Source organism: Aedes aegypti, chromosome 2, assembly GCF_002204515.2.
Source record: "Aedes aegypti strain LVP_AGWG chromosome 2, AaegL5.0 Primary Assembly, whole genome shotgun sequence".
Taxonomy (NCBI): Eukaryota; Metazoa; Arthropoda; class Insecta; order Diptera; family Culicidae; genus Aedes; species Aedes aegypti.
In genome coordinates, this window is record NC_035108.1 from 277,817,530 (window position 1) to 277,840,575 (window position 23,046).

At 42.7% G+C, this 23,046-nt stretch overlaps 1 protein-coding gene across 1 annotated transcript in view; it reads right to left on the reverse strand.

The window, feature by feature from the left end:
- Window positions 1-4,656: 4,656 nt before the first annotated feature.
- The window catches only part of LOC5574315 (dedicator of cytokinesis protein 7), a 35,965-nt gene continuing 17,575 nt past the window's right edge, over window positions 4,657-23,046 (reverse strand). The window contains 6 exon segments of the mRNA XM_001655042.2: window positions 4,657-5,215; window positions 5,275-5,674; window positions 15,312-16,034; window positions 16,037-16,187; window positions 16,189-16,356; window positions 18,858-20,888. Coding sequence (XP_001655092.2) covers window positions 5,017-5,215; window positions 5,275-5,674; window positions 15,312-16,034; window positions 16,037-16,187; window positions 16,189-16,356; window positions 18,858-20,888 — 3,672 coding nt within the window. The 3' untranslated portion in view covers window positions 4,657-5,016.

The window sequence follows — 23,046 nt, forward strand, 5'->3', positions numbered from 1 at the left end:
TCCTTGACTTCCCTGGGCATAGAGTATCGAATGCGAAAATGGCAACTTTGGTAAAGACAGCTCTCAGTTAATAACTGTGGAAGTGCTCATAAGAACACTAAGCTGAGAAGCAGACTCTGTCCCAGTAAGGACGTAATGCCAAGAAGAAGAAGAACCAGTAGTAAATTAGTAACCAAGACTCTAAAAATAACCCTGATTAAATGTGCTATTTTTCGTAATTGTTATAACGTAATACATATTAAATATTCGTGATTGAAAAGATTTTGTGTTACAAAAAGGACAAACCCTACCATACATTAATGTTTCAGAATAATTTCCCTGAGTGTATCCGAAATTCCCCGAGAATGCTAGGTTTTTTTCCAGGTTGATTAAAATTCCCTGATAATTCCAGGTTTTCCAGGTAGTGAACATCCTGATATGAGAACTGATGATTGACTCTTTATTAAGGGGAAATTCAGCCCGAGGCTGGTTCATCCCCGCCTGCTATGAGAATTTCTTGAGAAATTCTGGTAGTTACTTAACATAAATCCTTATTTAAACGATTTTCTTTCATGAGGCTGCAGATAAATTACTGCAGGAAATCTTGAAGAACTTTCCCCAGGATAAATGAAAAATGGAATCATGGAATCATTTAAAGTATTGTGATCATTAACACCGCTAGCGCATGACGGCTCATCATAGTACCATGTCCGGCAGAACTTGAAACTATTAAGAACCAGAGCTACAGGTCCAAAACCCTGATAAAGGTGGATGGTTGTGATGGCTATGACCGTGGTCATCGTGTAAAGAACAAACGGACAATGCCGTATCGTGTCAGCACCGAGTAGGCAGCCCCTCTAGCACGATGTAAGTAGCGCAACCCTGGTTAGGTGGCCTATCGAAGACTCTTCACCAACCAAGAAAGGCAAAAGTAGAGCAAACGGATTGATTTTACGGCAACAGAACCCGGCAAATTGGAAAGTTGGATCTTGAAACGTGAGAACTTTGAATGAACCCGCGCGTGTTGGGCTCCTGGGCCGTGAACTGCGGAATGTCGGCGTGAACGTGGCAGCTATCCAGGAAATACGCTGGCCGAGAACTGGAGAACGCGAATTCCGAGCGGTGGACCCCAACACTTCATTTAAGTACCACATCTACTACAGCGGTGGCGACAGAGCAGAACGTGGAGTTGGTTTCATAGTGATTGGGAAGCAGATGAAGCGAATTATTCGGTGGAAACCGGTAAGCGACCGAATCTGTGTGTTGAGAATGAAGGGCAAGTTCTTTAACTACAGCCTGATCAGCATATATGCGCCAACGAACGATAAGCCCGATTACATGAAGGATAAGTTCTATGAGAGCCTGGATAAGGCCTAAGGAGAGTGCCCAAAACAAGACGTCAAGATAGTCAACGGCAACGCAAATGCGCAGATCGGGAAAGAAGATTTCTTCCAACCCATCATTGTAACGGAAAGCCTTCATTCCGTTACCAATTAGAAATCCTTTATAAGAGAGATTCGCGGAAGCTGACACTTCTGTCAAAGTGTGAGCCAATCGAGCAGCGAGAGCTGTCAAAGTGTGAGCCAAACGAACATGCGTTATGTTTGTTTTGAACTTTTCTTGATAAGTAATGTAATCCGCTTGAAATTATTTCGGTAAAAGTAATTTTGCACGAAGCAAAATTATGAAATATTTTTCTATTTTAAATTTTTGTCAATTCAAGTTTTAGTTGCTGATTTTTTTAACTGTTTATTAGCTTGGATATGTAACTCAAAGATCTATAACGAAAAAAAAATACACTTTTTAGCAATGAGGAAGTCATGTCCGTGTTACAATATTATTCTCGACGCCGAGCAAAAACAGCACTGCTGGTCTGTTGCCAAATTAGTCCATTTTACTTCCGCTTATCTCTCTATAAAGGATCACTATTACCAATGATAATGGCCTGCGGCTAGTACCCTTCGCTGCTGCTAGAGGGATGGCAATCATCAGTACCTACTTCGCACGAAAGAATATCCACGAACACATCTGGCGACACCCGAGTGGCAATGCCTGCTCCCAAATAGACCACGTGCTGGTTGATGGGCGACATTTCTCAGATGTCATGGATGTCAGGACCTTCCGAGGCCCTAATATCGACTCGGATCATTATCTCGTTGTAGCTAAAATTCGGGCGCGGTTATCCAGCGTCACGAGTTCCACAACAAACAGAACGCTACGCTTCAATATACAACGCTTGTCGACTGATGGGGTAGCTGCGCAGTACCGTCAGCAACTAGACGAGCAGTTGGGAAGAATCAACGTTGCTGGAGACGTCGACAGCCTGTGGGACCCTGTCCACGAAGCTGTGACAATAACGGCGCGGGAAGTGATCGGCACTGGTCAACGACGAAGACGAAACGACTGATTCGATGAAGAGTGCCAGAGGGTGACAGACATGTCGCCAGAAGTTGTATGCTTGTGGCCGGTACCCGACAGAACAGAGAGCGGTACAGGGCAGCGAGAGCCGAAGAAAAGCGAATACACCGCATAAAGAAAAGGCAGAACGAAGAAAGTGTTGTAGCAGACGCTTAAGAAAGCATGAATCGGAATGATATACGGAGATTCTATGCAACGGTCAATGGTGCGCGGCACAATACCGTACCAGTGCCCGCCATGTGCAATGATCGAGCAGGGAATTTGCTGACGGATAAAACGGCGGTGGCTGCCAGGTGGAAGGAGCACTTTCAGCAATTGTTGCACGGTGAAAATGGAAATGTAGCGAGGAACAGGATGAACACAGATGATGACGATCAAACTATGGACCCACCGACCATAGGAGAGGTTAAAAAGACTATCAGCGAGCTGAAGAACTGTAAGGCTGTTGGGAAGGGTGAGATCCCGGTCGAGCTTCTCAAGCACGGAAGCGAGCAGCTTTACCAGTCGTTCCACCAAGTACTTCTGAAGGTATGGAAGAGGAAGACAGCGAGGATAGGCTGACATGTGACAACGACGTTTCCCGCGAAGTGAAAAGACGTGTTGCGGCTGCGAATAGAGCCTTTTATGGACTACGTATACGTATACGTATGGTTATAACCAGCTTAGGTTAAACAAAATCGCCCTGTACATTGATAACTTCCGGTGGTTCTCTACGGGCACGAAGCGTGGACGTTGAAGGAGTCAGACCGGAAAGCTTTCGGTGTTTTCGAGCGTAAAGTGCTGCGGACAAAACTCGGTGGGAAACTCGAAAATGGTGTGTGGCGCAGACGCATGAATCACGAGTTGTATCAAGTGTACAAAAGATGCGAATATTATCAAGCGTGTGAAATACGGCAGACTTCAGTGGGCTGGTCACTTATTGCGAATGTCGGAAGAAAGAATTACGAAAATAATATTCAGCAGGGAACCAGGTAGAGGTCAACGGCTTCGGGGAAAGCCACGAATACGCTGGCTGTACGAAGTGGAAGAGGACCTGGCGACCTAAACGTTCGGGGCAACTGGAGAAGTTTCGCCCAAGACCGACGAAGATGGAGCTCTACAATACGCCCGGCAATGGCGTGACGCTATGCTGCAGACATCAAGGTATCAAGGTAGGATCATTCACATGACTATTGTAATTATTCTTGAATAGGGTAGAAGCACTGGTTTTGGCCAGCCTTTGAGAAAATGTCTTTGAAAATTGTATGGGAGGCCCTATTTATACTACAATTCAAGCTTTCAATCCATATTATGTATAAAAAATATCGAAATATCAAAACTACAACAACTTTTTCGCTTATAAATTCCCATAGGTCAATATAGGCCACCAGAATCAGTTTCGACCAGAGATTTAACTTCGACTCCCAAATTGGCTAATCATTTTGATTATGATAGTGGCCAAATTAGGAGTACCCTGGCCAGATTCTGTGTATGGGAGTTAAAATTATAAATGAAATGAATTATTTTTCTTATGTTTTGAATCAATTCAGACGAGTGAGTGGATATGGCTATATCACATGAATGCGATCTACTGAACACAAAAGGTTTTCATGCTGATTGGCTATGTAAAACAGTATACAATCCACTATGGCTACAACTGGCGTATGGTCAAAACCAGTGCTTCTACCATACATCTTAATTGACTGGAAATTTTTGAAGAATTTGGACTACAAGTTGTCTCTAGATAAACTGGAGTAATCTTGGGAGTGATATCTAGTTCGTTTTGAAACTGAAGGAATTCATCAGGAATCCGTCGAAGCATTACCTTAACTTTGGAATCTGATATTACGCTCAAAACCGTCGCAAAATTTATGGTTTTCGCAAGAAATTTCAATTTTTTTTATCGCGGATTTCCTTTGTTCTTAATTATAATGACCAGTGCCACGAAATAAAATTGTACAAAGACACTAATGGAACAGATGGAATGAAGATGAATGAAACGTGGAAGCAGGACTACGACTAATACCTGAATGGTATACAAATCATAGGCGCATAAAACGAAAGCATCGTAGGAAATTAATTTCTATTCAAACAATTGGAATATATGAAGCTTTGAAAGTTGAAAGCCAAACTTATTAAGTAGCCCATCCATAAATCCATAAAAATGTTTCTGTGAACTGCGATTGTACCCCTGCTTTTATCACAATAATTCATGGCTGTCATCAAAATTGAAAATTCCAATATTTTCTAAATATGACGATTGATTATATTAGATTCGAGTACGTAAATTGCGGGTATGTAATATGTATGAGTTTCACAATTTCAATCATGGGTAATTTGATAAATTTTCCATAAGTGTGCATGTGTTTTTAATTGTGGAACTGAAATTTAGAAATCTAAAATAATACAATAACATATAAACTTACAAACACTGGTAAAAGTAAAATAATCTTTTTTGGTTTTGAAAAATTGCATTTAAATATAATATATTGGAAAATAACACATATGAGAATCATTTTAAAATCATTTATAAGTTTTGAAACCACATTTTAGATCGTAATCATCATTTTACTTTTTGGTTAGCCATCGATAGGAAATATTTTTTCGAAAGATGTGTCCAAAATGACACTTACCGGATACTTACCATCTCAACGGCGTTAACTTACTATTGTGCAGTCCATTGTTGGCAGCTACCACCCCTTGTGCTTGCGAGGGGCTGATCGTGATCAATGGGGCCAGCCGTTCGGTAAAACGAGCGTAATTTCGCTCCAGCTCCTTCTGATAGTCTTTCTGGTCGGAAAGAATCAGATTGCGATTCTTTTTCAACGCATCGGAACACCTACGAGGGTTGAGAATGTTAGGAATGTCTCAGGGAACAATGGTTCAAAGGTTTCTTACTTTTTGGAGAAATCTTTAAAGCACAGCCGCAGCTTGTTCTGGTGCTTCGTCGGAATGGTTGTGCTGTCTGCGATGCCGGACAAGAAGACCAGCGCCATTTCCATCGGGCCCTGATTGACGGTGGTACCGATGCAACCCTGTAATACCATTTGTAAAATTTTCGGATCCGCCGGTTCCTGATTGGTGGCGGCGGCCAACTCGGCAGTCTTTTTCTGAATGTCTTCGATGGCGACCTCGATCGGTTCTAGGACAATTTGCTCCCGGCTCACCACCTGGATACGTGTCTTCACGTACGGGAAGTGATTCGCTGTGGTTAGGATGGTTTTTCGCTTGCACTGCTCGTGCAACTCGCCGTGAGCCTTGCCGGATTTTGTGAACGGAGTTGCAAAAATGAAGCGCTCTGAAAAATAGATTGTTCAGTAACTGATCATAGAAGTAAACTTCAAACAAGTTATAAAGACCTTTTTTTCACGACCACTTTTTTTACGAGCGAATTTCAGATAACCAGCAGTTTAAAGAAATGATCAATATCTTAACATGATTTTTTCTCCTAATGCTTACAAAACTCAACAATATTACCCCCATATACCAAAAGCTTTTTATTCGAAACTCTCCAGTAGACTTGTTACGATGAGTAGTGCTGCTGGCGATGGCCGATAATATCTAAAGAACTCACGGAGCACACCCTGTAGAAGTACTTGACTTCTGCAAGATATTTCTTGATCATTTTTTAGAAAATAATTAGTTCATACGCAACTAAGATTGTCATGTCTATTACGGGTTATACCAGCCGACGGTGTTTTGAAAAAAAAAACTGAAGTTCATAGACACAAAATTCAATTTGGACAAATTGAGATGTAAAATTGTGAAAAATAATGGAATCGTTCTGGTGGGCTTCGATCTCACGACTCCCAATACGCTAGACTGAGCACGTTAGCCAACTACGTCACAGAACGGGTAACGATTCTGCAGTGCAATCGGCCAATCTGAAATCGAAGTCCGTCACGACCACATCTTCTCCTTTATATCCACCATACTACTTAAAAGCCAACGTTGGCTCAATGAGTTGGTTAGTATCATGGCTTTCGATGTTGTTCGTAGGCACCTATGAGGGTGTCACTGAGTCAGAGACCTCTCGTTAATTAAGTGCTACATCAACATTTCCTTCCCCAATCCCAAGTAACGGTAAAGATGGGCGTGGCCGGGAAAAGCGGTATTCATGGTTTTGGTGTTCTTGTTTCAGATGAGATCAAGGTTACCTCCCAAGTCTTGTTCCTGAAAGCAGTCTAGATGAGACTATCAAAGATATAACATAAATATAGCTAGTATCCAATCTACGAAGTATACCGTAACTACGCTAACGCTAACGCTTATGAATACCACCTCTCCATACTTCAGCATATTATCGGCGTTTTTGACGTGGCTCATCGAAGGTGAGAGGTCATGGACACAAACCGTCTTTCCATCACAAACCACGTAGATAGGAATCCGAAACTTTGTGTTTCCACAAAGCATTGTTCGCTTCCAATTATGTTCTCCTTGGTAGCGAACGACGATTTCATGGGGATTTCATTTCAATGAATATACACGGGAAAAAATATGTGGTAAAAATTACTATTTTAGCTGACTACGCCCATTCTTGAAACTAACATGGAATTTCTGACCAATTTACTATGTTTACGGTACATCCCACCACATTACTGGTACATTTGACAGAAATAATTTACAACAATCTCAGAGTCGTTGTTTACATCGACACGTTCGGTCGCTTACTATTTCACGGTCGAGTTTTTCGCGATTCTTTTCAAGTGATTGCGCTAATTACTACCGAAAAAATAGTGCAAAATATCCCTCCGCTACCAGTGATCTAGTGGATAGTGAAGGTTTTGATAACAGCTGTCCCAGTTTAGTGGAAAAAAAGTAATTAGTTTACAACTGCTCAAACGAAGGGACGCCACACATCGTCGCCATCGCGATAAAAAAAAACCTTACATCTCGCGTAACAGTTCTAAAGGGCCAATGATCAAATTGTAAACAAATCGGGTTTTGATACCATTCGATAGCATCTCCCAACACCCCACAAACTATGCAAACATTGTCAACATAATCATAAAACTTACCGTTATAAACTCGGTTTTCAAAACGGCCAATAACCGCTTTTTTCCAAATCATTCATTGGCCCCCACTCGAAAAGGCCAATGATTGGTTCTCGCTCCATCAAGAGGGCCTACAATCGGAAAATTTCGCAAACTGTCATTGGCCTTAGCATGGTGAGAGGCCAATGACTCTCTCTTGCTCATTCATTGACAACCGAAAAGGCCTAGCCTTCGGCCAAGCACGCTAATAAAATTCTATTTTGGCCAATAAAAAAGGCCCATGCCTTGATGAAAATCGAAAATGGGCCAAGCATTTAAACTTATCATTTTTTCCACATTTTTGTCAGTTTTCAGAATAAAATCAATTATTAGCGTGTAGTAATAGTAATTCGTCACTCAATTAGCAAGAAATCACATTGATTGAATTGAATACTGAAAAATAGGAATTGAAAATGTGGTGAATAATATTCAAATCGAATTTTCTCAGAGTCAACGATCTGAGGATTGGCCCTTTTGAATTGTTACGCGAGACATCAGCTTTCTCTCTCGAACTTGCATGCAAGTTCGCTTCCGCTACTTGCATTTTCTGCCTGAGCTAGTCACTCAAATCGACGGTTAGCTTTTCCGTCCGCAGGATAAATCAATAGAAAAATAATCAACTAGTACTTAAAAAGAAACACAAAATATTTGTCTCATTGGTGGTCCCCATCATTAACACGCCCCACCAGCGATGTCGCTGAGTTGTGGGTTATCCACCCCTCCACGGAGATCCCGGAGGAGGGCCTGCTAATTACATCGACGGAACGTACACTGGAGCAACATTGCCCAGTTATATGGACCCCCAAGGAAACTACGGTGAACTGATTGTGCTGCGCATGGAACCAGTGAATGGCAAAATGCCAGACCATCCGTTCACACTTCGCCAATCAATCGAGAAAAGAGTGAACGGAAAGATCGAAGGTGCGATTCCCGAAGCCCAGGGCCGATCATACGCATTGAAAGTCAGAAGCAGGCACCACCTCGAGAAGCTTCTCACGATGACCCAACTCACCGATGGTACCGCTGTCAAAGTCTCCTACCATCCGGGACTCAACTCAACACGATGTGTGATCAGCTGCCGCGATCTAATGAAGATTCAAGATGACAACGAGATCCTCGATTGCCTGAAGGACCAAAACGTCACAGGTATCCGTCGAATAACCAGGAAAGTAGGGGAAAGTAGAGAACTCACACCCACGGTGATTCTCACTATAAGTGGAACCACGCTTCCCGAGCACATCGACATTGGTTACCAGCGAATTCGAACCAGACCCTACTACCCCGCCCCAATGCTCTGCTACCAGTGCTTTCAATTCGGTCACACCAGGCAAAAATGCCAGAAGCAAATCCCGACGTGTGGAAACTGCAACCAGGAACACGATCTGACACAAGGTGTTCGATGCCAAAACCCTGCATACTGCGCTCGGTGCAAGTCTAGCGACCATTTCGCTCGGCAGCCGCAATTGTCCGGTGTACCAAAACGAGGACGCAATACAGCACATACGAGTAGATAGAGGTTTGTCTTATCCCGAAGCCAGAAGAGCTTTTGAAGCAAGCACCGGTCAACGCTCTTTCGCAGGCATTGCAGTCCATAGTAAAGACAAAACCATATCGGACCTGTCTGCGAAACTGGAAGCTCTCTCCGCACAAATGGTTGAAAAGGATAGCAAAATAAAGACACTCGAAGATCAAATGTCCTCAAGAAATGTTCCCAACAGCAGCATCGAATTCCAGCGTCTCGAAAAATTAATTATCGACCTGCAAAATGAAATACAAAAAAAGGATGAGAGGATCCTAATCTAGAGAAAACCCTACAGAAAGACTCCAGGTTGGATCTTGTGCGCAAACACGGGACTATAGAGGACCTTGTCGCTAAAGTCTCGCACCTTCAAGAAACAGTAACTGAAAAGGACAAACGAAATTCGAAATCTACGTACAGCAACCACTTCTATTGACAGTATCAACTCCAAGTCACAACGACAGCAACCCACCAAAACTCAAGTCTCGCTCTCATTTCCCGGTTCTCAAGGGCACAACAACCAGAAAGATAAAAAAAAGCAAGGCAACACCAGTCACCGTAGCGCAGAACCTATCGGTCCCCTCGACGCCGATGGATATAGTAGCTTCTGTGACCAACACGGGAACAAAACCGAAACTGAGGAAAAAATATGCAGAAAAAAACAACGGCGAACTCCATGCCAAACGAACCAAGGCCAACGAATCAGTAATGTACATCTCCGATACAGAAGATTTCTAGCACCTGAAAACGACATTTGCAATGAATCAGAGGTAGAACACCAGATTTCGTCTTCTTCAGACGAAGCAATGGAAGAGAACGCGGCATCAGGAACAGTGTAGCAAGCTACGTCCTACCTTTTTAAACCATCCGCAATAATTAATAACTACAATGACTAATACACCACAAAATGTTTCATGTCACAATAAAAACAACATGCATCAAACAGAGGACGATACCTACAACGAGCTCCTTAACGAAGTTACCTTCTCTGCCAACGTAGCGACTCAAACATTACCTCCGAACGTCCAGCCCTCGAGATCGGAAGCTTTAGGGTCGCGTGATAACATCACTCTCCCCCTTCTGGACTCCGAGGGATCCATAAACACATCAAGCGAACAAGATAAGGCCTCGGGTAGTCGGGGCCCCACCAGTGCGGAAGACTTCGATGGACCGGAACTAGTGGACAACCTCCGACATTCATTGGTAAATTCTTTGGAAATAAACTGCGAGGAAATCTTCGGTACTCCGTGCGTAGAAAATGGGTCGCGTGATAACCTCATACTCCCCCCACCTGGACTGCGACGGAATCAGAAAGGCAAGCAAGCAGGATAAGGTCTCGGACAGCCGGGGCCCCACCAGTGCGGAAGACTTTGGTGGACCGGAACTGGTGGACAACCTCCGGCGTTTCGTTGGCAAACTCCTCTGGAACGGTCAGCGAGGGAGTTAAGGCTTTGCCGAGTAAGGATAACAATGGGTCGCATGATAACTTCATACTCCCCCAGGACAACGAGAGAACTAAGAAAACTACGACAAATAAAAAAAAGGCCTCGAGTAACCGTAAGCATCAATAGCGCGAAAGTCTCGTGTGAAACGGATCGTTTAGACATCCCCCGGCGTTTGTTGGCTTCCAGACAGGAGAAAGATCCACCGGCCCAGTTACTATTTAATAACCCTATTCCTCCTGATGCCCGGTCGGACGCGCAAAAATATGATCAATGGAAATACAGAACCGGCAACACCACAATTCCAGCTGCTGGTCCTTCATACTTATTGACCTTCACTCCTGCGACCTCAATGTCCTCCCCGCTAGAAAGGCCACATTTGGCTGCCCCTGGCTATGAAGATCCACTGCGTCCTGCTTCCAGTCTTGAGACTCCCTGCAAACCCGTGGGACTAGCATGCAGACGAAGTACGCGAACAAGAATCCCTCACTTACACCAAGATAACGCGAGTAGCAAGAAGACGAAGCATCCATCGTTAGCGATACAGTGGAATATGAATGGCTATTTCAACAACCTTCCTGACCTAGAACTGCTCATAGCAGAGTCTACACCCGTGATAATTGCCATTCAGGAGGTTCATAGATCAGACACTACAACCATGGGAAAAACCTTACAAGGCCAATACAACTGGATCCTGAAAGGGGGAACAAACACTTACCAGTCTGCAGCAATTGGAATCCATAATTCAACAACCTACGTTGACGTCACTCCTAACTCAGATTTGATCGCAGTAGCAGTTAGAGTTGAATCTCCTTTTCCAATAACCATCGTCAGCATCTATATACCAACCTCGGATAGCAAGAACCTTGAGCAGAGATTGTCCGGTTTTCTCGATCAACTTCTCCCCCCCTACCTGATCATGGGCGATTTCAACGCGCATCATGTTAGATGGGGTTCACGAAGGAACACCGAAAAGGGCTTCCAAATTCTCCGGGCCTCGGAAAAAGCAAACCTTCGTATACTGAACGACGGCTCCCCCACTTTCACGCGACCGCAAATCAGTTCCGCTATAGATATATCTTTCGCTAGTGAAAACCTTTTAGGACGCCTTCAGTGGTCAATATCCGAGGATCCCATGGGCAGTGACCACCACCCTATATCGATCTATTTGCAACTTCCCCACACCAAAAACAACCAGACGTCCTCGATGGAAATACGAATTAGCTGACTGGCAACTTTTCCAGAACACCATTGAAATCAGCTCTATAGAAGACGATACATCACTCGAAGGATTAATTAGTACCATCCTCACTGCAGCTTCTGAAGCCATTCCGAAAACAAGCCCAAACGCTGGGCGCCGGGCGCTAAGATGGTGGTCACCTGAAACCAAGACCGCTATTAGGTTGAGGAGGAAAGCCCTAAGAAAAATTAAGCGGATTCCGAAAGATCATCCTAACGCCGAAAAAGTAGCTGAGGACTACCGCTCAAAACGCAACATATGCAGGGACATAGTTCGTGCAGCGAAGCGCAAATCATGGGACGATTTTCTGAACGGTATAAGTAGTGACAGCTCATCTTCCGAACTGTGGAAAAGCATAAACGCGTTGCAAGGGAAACGCGGCATCAACGGTATCGCCATTAACACCGAAAACGGCATCTCCAGGGACCCAAAAGAAATTGCTACTATCCTTGGCGATTTCTTTGCTAAATTATGCTCTCGGAGCGGGTATAGCCCTGAGTTTACTCAGCTTGACGATTTTTCGACTACCGTTGAATCCATAGCAATCCCGTGTAGTCGCCCATGTGACCGATTAGACAAACCCTTTTCTTCTGCCGAACTGTCCTTTGCATTAGGAAACGGTAAAGGAAAATCAGCTGGGCCAGATGACATCGGCTACCCTCTCCTTCGTCACCTTCCACCCATCGGAAAAAGAGTTTTACTTAAAAACTACAACCGAATTTGGGAAAAATGGAACTTTTCCCGCTCAATGGCGACACAGCCTAGTTATCCTATTCTCAAAAAGGATTCAAACCGTACTGAACCGAGCGGATACCGCCCCATCTCCTTGACCAGCTGCTGTAGTAAGGTCATGGAACGTATGGTCAATCGAAGGTTAACGCAATTCATCCGCGACAACGATCTCCTCGACCATCGACAACATGCATTTCGTCAAGGATGTGGCACAAGCACGTACTTCGCAACACTCGGTCAAGTTCTAGACGACGCCCTCGAAAAAGGCCTCCACGTGGACTTGGCCACACTGGACCTCTCGAAAGCGTACAATCGTACTTGGACTCCAGGAGTGCTTAGAACACTGGCCAGCTGGGGAATCAGTGGCAACATATTTGCTTTCATTCGTAATTTCCTGACGAACAGAACTTTCCAAGTGTGCATCGGAAACACAAAATCGAACTCGTTCCCGGAGGAAACCGGCGTTCCTCAAGGCTCCGTACTGGCGGTAACCCTTTTTCTTATCGCCATGAACGGTGTTTTTTGAAACGTTACCGAAAGGCGTTTTTTATATTTGTGTTTGCAGACGACATTGTTCTCCTCGTTGCAGGACATAAACCAACTTTGATCCGCAGGAAACTCCAAAACGCAATCAAAGCAGTACATACTTGGGCACTGTCTGTAGGCTTCGAACTATCACCATCCAAAAGCCATTTTTCCCATATATGCTCAGGAAGGCATCGCACCAAAAAAGAATCCTCCTACTATCGGCGGCGAAGAAATTCCCTTTGATGCTACGATCCGTGTCTTAGGATTATACTTAGACCGGCATTTGAGTTTTCAACCTCACTGCGATCGTATCAAAAAACAATGTGAAAGTCGTCTCAACCTGCTTCGAATTATCACCAGCAAACACACCAAAAACAATCGCGATGTGGGTCTGCATGTTACCAAAGCAATTGTCTGCAGCAGGCTACTCTACGGCGCCGAACTGCTGTGTAGAAAACTCCAAAAGCGTGATCAACAAACTTGCACCGATGTACAATCGCTGCATCCGCAGTTTGTCTGGACTCCTACCCTGTACACCAGCGACATCCATGTGCGTCGAAGCTGGAATTCCCCCCTTCCAACACGTTTTTGCGATATCCGTATGCTCCAAAGCTGTCAGTTTCCTGGAGAAAACAAGCGGGGATGACGAGGGAGTATTCCTCCTCAAAGAGGCAAACAAACTCCTTCAGCAAATGGCCCACGAAATCCTCCCCTCAGTGTCCACGGTCCACTGGGTTGGAGATGAAGCGTGGGACTTCTCTCCACCCAGGATCTTATGGACACTTAACACACCAACCAAACAAAACCTGAATCCCACAACTGTGATCCCACGTTTCAACGAACTCATCAAAAGAAAGTTGAACGGCTATGAACTCTTCTATACTGACGGTTCAAAGACTTCAACTGCAGTTGGCTTTGGCATTTTTGGTCCCAATATTAATAAATGTGGAGGCTTGCCCCAACCCACCTCGATCTTTTCAGCCGAGGCTACGGCTATCCTTTCGGCTGTCACAGAACACAACTCCACCTGGAAAGCTATTATCACCGACTCAGCCAGTGTGCTGAGAGCCCTTGAGAACCCAAAGAACAAACACCCTTTGGTGCAAGCTATCAGAACAGCCTCAAACATCAACACCATATATGTCTGGGTCCCCAGCCATTGCGGTATCAAGGGAAATGAAGCTGCGGACAAGCTGGCAGCAGAAGGCAGATCAATAATACCAGCGAACCCCGAAGTACCTGCAGCGGATTTGAAAATATGGATCAAAGCAGTTTTTGCTTCGGCATGGGGAGAACGAATGGAGACAGGTTCGAGACTCTTTTCTACGTAAAAATAAAAGGCGACCCACATCGCTGGACCGACACAAAAAACTGGCAGGACCAGAGAATACTTTCTAGACTACGCTGCGGCTATACCAGATTCTCACACGAACTCGGATCCCGGGATGGTTTCCTCAAACAGTGTACGGTGTGCTCAACCCATATGTCGGTAGAGCACTTGATTATCAATTGCCCTGCATTCCAAATCATCCGAGATCAACATGACATCGGTCTCAGCATTAGAGATGCATTATCCAACGACGTAGACAGAGAAAAATCAATAATCGAATTCCTTAAAAACACAGGCTACTACCAATCAACATAGACCTGCGTAACTACTTACGACAAGGTTGACGGACGGGACTTGACGAAACATGCTTACTGATATGTTAAATGGACGAACGACGACTACATGAACACTATCCACCCCGAAACTGAAGAAAACTAAGTTCATATCCTCGAATTCCGTAGGATTTTATAAAAAAAACTTTATATACCCACATACTGTAAAAATTACCCTAACTCTTTTCTTTCAAAAGAGACGAACCAGCTCAGGGCTGAAAGTCTCTATAATAAAGCAATAAAAAAAAAAAAAATTTACAACAATCTGATTTCGACAACAGACATGGTAAAATCAAGCGCATTTCTGGTCTGCTGAAAATTGCCGGTGCGAGCGCTTAAGTTAACCCCCTAAAATGGTAGTTTTTACCGCACAATTTTTTTGCGTGTACAGTTACGTGAGTGATGCAACTGTAAGTTCTTGATATTTGTATCGTATACCAAAAAAATGTTGCACTTTGGTCTCATCAGGGCAGCCGGGGAGATCACTGAAATCAATTACTAGGGTATTTTTTCGTGCCCGGACATGGGTCAACACTTCCTCGATAACTATGCGATATCATTATCTTCAAAATTTAATGGTTTTTGCAAAAAAAAATCCCCCCGTATAATTTAAGGGCCAATTAGATGATAACAATCGAGCAGTGTTCTGTCCATAGTCAAAATTTGAAAACTTAAATTGTTATTTTAGAAAGTTGCCGATGATCTCTATTTCCATAACTATTTATAAGACCCCCTGTAACAGTAAAAAAAGAGGTCGGAGTATAATGATAAATACTTACTTATATTAAAGTTCCTTTCAAAGTACGTTTCCTTGTATCGCAATTCATAGGTTTCAAAGTACGGTTCAACGTAAGTTATTTGAATGTATGCTTTCTCTGGATCGAGCGTTCTTGTATCAACTGCGTTCGAATCCTTGATAATCTGAACTACATCCGGTCCAAAGCGGTCGGCGTAGAAGTTTTGCAAGCGACTGAATATTTCCGGCAGTTTCGTTAGCGTTGGTTCTTTGTAGATGAATTCCTGCTGATCCAGATCACCAAACTTGGCTCCGTAGAAACCAACTCGGAAATAGGTGCCAAAAACTCGCTTGCCATGTAACTGTGCAATGCGATTGAATGCTTCCTGTAGCTTACCGTGAATCTGGCCAAGCTTACGGAAGTCTCGATTTGCTTCACAAATGGGTATCAAAACCTTGTAGACATCATTCATCGCTTCGTACATTCCGGCAATCTGGAAGGAATTGGAAGCCTCTTCAAGTAGTGCTTTGAGGCCACTTTCAGTAAACCGATTCCCCAAGCAAATTCCGTCCTCGCCGGGACTTAAAACATCATCGGAAACTGCAGATTCCATAAGTGCATTTGGGGATATGTGCTTGAAAGAAACGGCTCCCACTGGGAGATGATTTTGCGATTCCAGCATGCTCAAATACTCCGCCACAAGAGCGGCACTGTGAACGTAACACATAGCGGCCTCGGTATGATTCGCTCGCTCCATGTGCTTCTGGCCATGTTCTCCAGCCAAGTCAACCGAAGATCCGGGGAGTTCTGGTACCCTTTGGCTATACGATTCATCAGATCGAGCAGCATTTCCGGATCCTCCTGGTATTCCTTCATTTTGACCGTGTCCGACAGGATCATGTGGAGGTTGAACAGCAGATTCTTGCACCTGTTCCGGGAAGGACGTGTCCTGTAGATCGGTATCGGACTCGGCGTACACCAGGATGGTCTTCAATGCACGGCGAAGGGATTGCTCGCTGAACGAAGAGCTGGTACCGACCAAAGAACTAAGTGACATGGTCACTTGCATTTTGACGCGGGCGAAATTCTGCGAAAGAAAAGTTGCATTTAGTAATCGTCTATCTGAGTAACTTGCAAAAATACTTGCAACACATCGACCAAGGTGTGTGCATTGTAGGGAAAAGTGTACCAGTTATGGCTATAGTGGTTCCCTATTTGGCCATATATGTTTTCTCGAAAACTTTCACATTTTGAATATTTTTGAATGTTTCAACATCAAGATATATTTGATATAAAACTACTTAAACACACAGAATGTTTAAACCTTTTTCTAGATAATGAAATTATCCCGTATGGCGAAATAGGGAACCAATATGTCCATAACTGGTACACCTACCCTACTCTGTCTAGAGATGTACCGAATAGCACTATTCGGCTTTCGGCCGAATACCGAATAGTTGAAATATTATTATTCGGCCAAACGAATATTCGGCCGAATAATGACTCAATATTCGGCCAAATAAAACCTTAAAATTTAACCGAATAACACCCATATGTTCGTGCAATTTCCCGAAAACTATATTTTTAATTTTGATCTTCAAAAAAGCTACTTTTTTTCAATAGGAAATGCTCCCAAGGTGAAGAATTTAACGGAATGATCGTTTTATTGAGCTTTTAAAATCGTTTGAAGAAATTACAATAACCGTATTGTGTATTTCTTTCCCTACTGGGCTCCGAAGTGCGGTCTTATTATGACGAAAGTGTGAATGAAAGTGCGGGTTTGCATCGAATCATTTTGGTATCTTAAGAGCACTTATTCTCTGATTTTTACGAATAATAAGTCCCCCGAAGACACCTATCCGTTTTGATGCCAATGCGAACTTTTAATAGCGTATCCGCACTTGTAAAAACTTTTGTAATAGTCTAGTAGTAAAAGAAAGTTCTGAGGATTTGTTTTTCTGAAGTTAGAGTGTTGTATCTTATTAATAATTAACAATTTATGGTATTTTTATGCATTTCATTTTTTTTAAGAAACTCGGTTTGTACTTCACTTGATTACTTAGAAATTGGAACAACCGCAGACCACTGACTCGCATAATAACGGAAGAACGTGTTCGTGTGGGCTTCTTAGCCGTTCGGTTAATGTTACCAAGCATATTGCCGTATCGATCCAAGGAGTGTGGGTTCGATTCCAGCTTCAGTCCGAAAACTTTTCGTCAGCAACGTTTTCCGACTGTTCCACTGGTCGTTGCATGCTAGTTTGTTGTCTAGTGTGGTGCTTCCTTCAAATGTTATGTCGCAAAAAATATCAAAGTTATGGATAGCCCTGACCGTAGTCGCCTTAATGCCGTACGTTGAACGGAAAAATTCTCCATGGAATCTAACAAATTTGATTTTTTTTACGTTTTCCTTTGTGTGAAACATAATGTTTTCTTACATTTAATTATTTTTTTTATTATTCGGCCTATTCGGCCGAATAACGGATTTCACTATTCGGCAGACCGAATATTCGGCAAAATCAAAATAATCGAGATATTCGGCCCGAATATTCGGCCGGCCGAATATTCGGTACATCTCTACTCTGTACCCAGTAAAGTGATATTTTATGTTTTTTATGTGTTAAGTAGATTTTTCATGATCTATTCTGCATTATGTTGGGGTTTGGTTTTAGACATATGATTGAAGGTTTGTGTAAAAAATCTACGGAGATTTTTCCGGGAATCTAGCGATTTTTTGCAGCATTTTGCTAAAAAAAAATACTATAAACCATTAATTGTCATACTAGCAACTCAGAATACAGCCATTCCATGAAAAACCGATCTAGTGGGTCACCGAATTCCGTGAAAATTTGCTATTTTGTTTCTTTATCCGAAAAAAGGATACACGTGTTTTTGTATGTTTTGATTAGGGTGACCATTTCCGAGATAGGGTGACCAGATCAATCGCGACTTTGCAAAATTTTTATTTTTTAAGATATAACTTTTGAACCGCTTGACCGATTTTCAATTTTCTTGGACGAAATGAAAGCTCTAAAAAAAATAACAAAAAATGTTTTTTTTACATGAAAAAAATTAAAGTTTTCCGTTTTTTTCGTATTTTGAAGGCCTCGGGACAAAAGGGGCTACTGCTGTTCTCATTTTTTCTTGAAAGTTCAGAAAATTTTACGTTTACGGTCAAATTTTCAGCGATGTATGTTTTTTTAGTTCTAGAGATATATTTTTTTGAAAATAAAAAATCATTCATTTTTTATCGGCACGCACTGTAGGTCTCAACGCATTAGATTTTTTTATTTAAAAAAAATCATAACTTTTGAACAGCTCAACCGATCTACAATCTTTTTTATGGAATGAGAACTCAAGATCTCAACGGTTCAGAAAAAATATTTATTTTTCATTTAAAAATATTTTTTGTTTAGGGATTTATGGAATGGCTGAATAATTAGTCATAATGCAATGTACGAATTGTCATGTACTCGTACATTCCCTGGCCATAGTGCTTTTTGTCGATTTCTACAACAACTACTCGGGTATTTTCCCCGATCATTCCCGGACCCGCTTTTCCTGAATGGATGGACACCCTGTTACTTACATTTCCAATCTCGAAGTTCTGTCTCATGAGCAGATACAGCGAAGCAGCCGCTTGTGATCGCACACTTGGCAACTGGGATCCGCAGTGCTTCAGCAGCAACAGGCACAGATCCGCACAGCTATCCGTTTCTTCGTCAAACAGCAAATTGTGATATTTAAAAATGAGCGATCTCTGCGAGGCAAACAGATTCTGCAGCGCCAAAGTGCTCTGGTTCCGAGATAAAGCGTGGAGCAAAACCTTCAAAACGGTTCCGAGCAGATTGTGATGCAATTCCGACGTGGACGCCACTTGGACAACCATTTCCAGCGTGTCCAGAATGGTAAGGCACACCTCGGTTGCCAACGATCCCTCAATGTAGTAGGTGATCTCCATCTCCGCTTCGTTTTTGATGTTGCTGTCGTAGAACTGCGTTCGGATTTGATCTTTCTTCCAGCGGAACTTTTCCGTCGAGTAGCGATCCTTACGTCTATTGATGAGATCATTCCGGGCGGATCCCGTTCCTCGAATGCACTCCTCAAGTTTCTCCTTCATATCCGGTGTCTTTCGGAAGCTTGAAGTGTTGCGTTTGGAAGTGGGTTTCTTCCGCCCCCGGTATTCAAAGTTAGGAATGCAAATATTTAGCACCTGAAGCATCTGATGGACCCGGTGAGGACTGAGTCCGAGCGTATATTTGAACAACGTACTCTGCTCAAGGTTTTTGACCACCCAGAGGAAACAGGACAACAGATGACGAGTGTTTTCGCTGCTCAAAGGAGTTTTGTTCTTGGGCGTCTCTTGAACATAACTGTAATTACGGATTCCGGAGATAGCATATGCCACCTCTGGGCTGATCGTGGAAGCAGCAATTGAAGTCGAAGGTCCTTGGTAATCTTCCAGCAGACCGATGGTATTCAAACGATCGTGTGATTCGGCGATCGGAGTATGCAATTGAGGAATGGCATCTTTGATGATGCCCAAAAGAGGAATGTAGAGAGCAGCTACGCGAGCTCGTGCTTCCACATCATTGTAGCGAGGATCGAGATCATGAGAAGTAAGTAGATTGCGCAAGCAGCGAATTGCCTTTCCGTGCAGAGGCGGATTCGATATATCCAAGACTGTTGCTAGCTCCTGAAGCACTAAACCTACAAGAAAGTGCTGTTGCCGAAACTCTACGCTAAGTTCGGCATAGAGAGCTTTGTCGATACCAGCCATCGCACTAACGTACGAATTCTGGCTGTTGTTCGACGTAACGCTCGGTGTCGGACTGCAAGGAGCTGAGAGAGCTGTGTAAGGAGTACCAAAAGGCAAATTCAACGCTACAAAATGCTCATGACTGCAAATTATTCTCAAAAAGTCCAGCTTGTAGTGAATCATTTCCGGCGTCGGCGAACTCTTGGTCATGATCACTTTGTAATACGTTCGGATCAGTCCGAAAACGAATCCTCGATCCATTATACTCAGTAGATCGAAGATGAAAAACGCCAAGCTGGAATTGATCGATTGTGCCAACTTTGGATCGCTGCTGTTGTAACCGACCACCTTTGTTGTCACCAAGTGCACCAACGTGGAAATATCATCCGTAAACTGATGCGGAAAACGGCTTTTGCGAGGAGAATTCAAAGAGTTAGTCAACTCCAAATGCTCAACCATACTTTTGATGGTCAGCTCAAACAACATCCACGAATTGGTCATCGACAGCTCTGCCGCTGATCCACTGGCCACTACCCAGTTCTTGGCAATTTCTTCGTGCAGCAATCGGATCAATCCATCCTTGGGTCCACCAGCCGTTGGAGACATTTCCCCACGCATACTGGAGGTACGATCAACCAGTTTCCCGCTCATCGAACTGGTCATTTCCGAGTAAGCGGAGTTCATTTGATGCAAGTCCGGATTACTGGACGAACGTGTCATCTCATCCGACGAGCCGACCGCACCTTGACGCGCATAAGGAAGCTTGCATTTGGGATCCAACGGGTGTGGGATCTTGCACTGGAACTGGATGTACGTGCTGAGGATGTTCTGCCGGCCGTAACGATCTTCCGGTTGAAGGAACTGCAAAAAAAAAAGAAAATGATTGGAAATTATTGAAAATGCCAGAAACAGTTAAATTTAGCGCATCCCCAAAATAATTATGCTAGGTTGGAATAAAAAATGCGAATTATTTCTTTAATCATATTGAATCAAACTACATATTTATTAACTTCTATGTACCATCAATGCACCATGCAATTCCACTCATTTAAGGAAAGTTATGTGTTCAAATGATTATTATAAAATAAAATGTTATGTCGATCAATACTATTTTTATGTCACAATGTAGCTCCAAGTATAGGTAATCAGCGGCAGAATAAAAAAATGGAAACTTCCATTAAAAAATATGTGATTGTATTTGTTACTGCATCATAGTGTTCCTATTTGCGCTCACGGTAAAATAGATTTCGTAACTAACTAACTAAAACCTGCATTATTTCGCATTTCGTTTTATATCCTGATTTTTTTTATGGTTAAACCATATCTATTACTGCAATAAAGAAGGCTGTATACTAAAATCGACATTTCTTTAAAATTTTGTTTAATTTTTTGCATGAGCCTTTATTGGAACACACAAAAATACCTAGTGATCCAAAAACCGCTCACTAGGTCTTGTGTTTTCAATATAAAGAATTATTTTTTTCAAATGAAAATAATATCAGACGACTTCATTTGAAAGTTGTTAATATTGCTAGAATATATCCGTGCGAGAAACGTTGGTTTTTGACACGAAAAATCAATGTTTACACTAGAGATGTGGGGACGGACCTGGTGTAGTGGTTAGAACACTCGCCTCTCACGCTGAGGACCTGGGATCGAATCCCATCCCCCGACATAGCCACTTATGACGTAAAAGGTTATAGTGACGACTTCCTTCGGAAGGGAAGTAAAGCCGTTGGTCCCGAGATGAACTAGCCCAGGGCTAAAAATCTCGTTAATAAAGTCAAACCAACCAACCTAGAGATGTACCGAATAGCACTATTCGGCCTTTGGCCGAATACCGAATAGTTGAAATATTATTATTCGGCCAAACGAATATTCGGCCGAACATTCGGCCGAATAATGACTTAATATTCGGTCAAATAAAACCTAAATATTCGGCCGAATAACACCCGTATGTGCAGTTTTTTTAAGTAGGGAAAGCTGAACAATTAAACGAAGTATAAATGGAAATGAATGATCGTCTTCTTGAGCTTTTGAAACCGTTCTGAGTTCTGAGGATTTCTGTATTTCTGAAGCTAGGAAGCTGTATCCTATTGTTGATTTTTGTTTAATAAATTTGGTTTACCATTCATCCGACTTTTGGAAGTGTTTCATAAAAATTGAGGCAAATAGACGGCAGGGGTCAGGGGTCACACTCATACTAATAGAAGAACGTGATCAGTAGGTTTTGCAAAGAATATAGAACGTATAGAAAGTCCTGATGATTGACGGACTTCAAGGTGAAGATGCATCGAAGCCAAACCTGCATCGAAGAGCATAAATCTAGAGAATCTGACAGCCGTTCGCGCTGAATATTGGAATGATTGGTCAACATCAGCGATTGACCAGAAAGTTAAATTTTCATCTCAAACGGTTGTCTGGTTCTCTTGAAAATGCCGGGTTTAGCTTCGATGCATCTATACCTTGAAAACAAATTTTCAAACACTTCTAACTAGCCAAGCGGTACGTTACAGCTCCTGCAAGATGAGATACAATTTGATTTGCAGAAAATGGAAACGCCATAGAACAGAGAATTCTCACTTTTTCAATATTTGACATCAAAGTCTATTCAAGGTGTCCATAAAAAGAAAAATTCGGTCATCATATGAATAAATTATTGATTTTTTAAATTTTCCTTACATAAACATAATATTTTTTACAGTTTAATTTATTTTGTTATATTCGGTCACTATTCGGCCTATTCGGCCGAATAACGGATTTTATTATTCGGCGAAACGAATATTTGGCAAAATTAAAAAAAATCGAGATATTCGGCCCGAATATTCGGCCGGCCGAATATTCGGTACATCTCTAGTTTACACTAGTGAGCTGAAATAGGGACATAAGCGAATACTGGTGCACTGATATGGTACTTCTGAAAAACCCTTCAAAGCCATTTCTTCGAAAGACATTTTTTCCTTTATCATCAACGAAATTATTGGACGTACTGTGTATGTCATGACAATTTTTCTTGAGA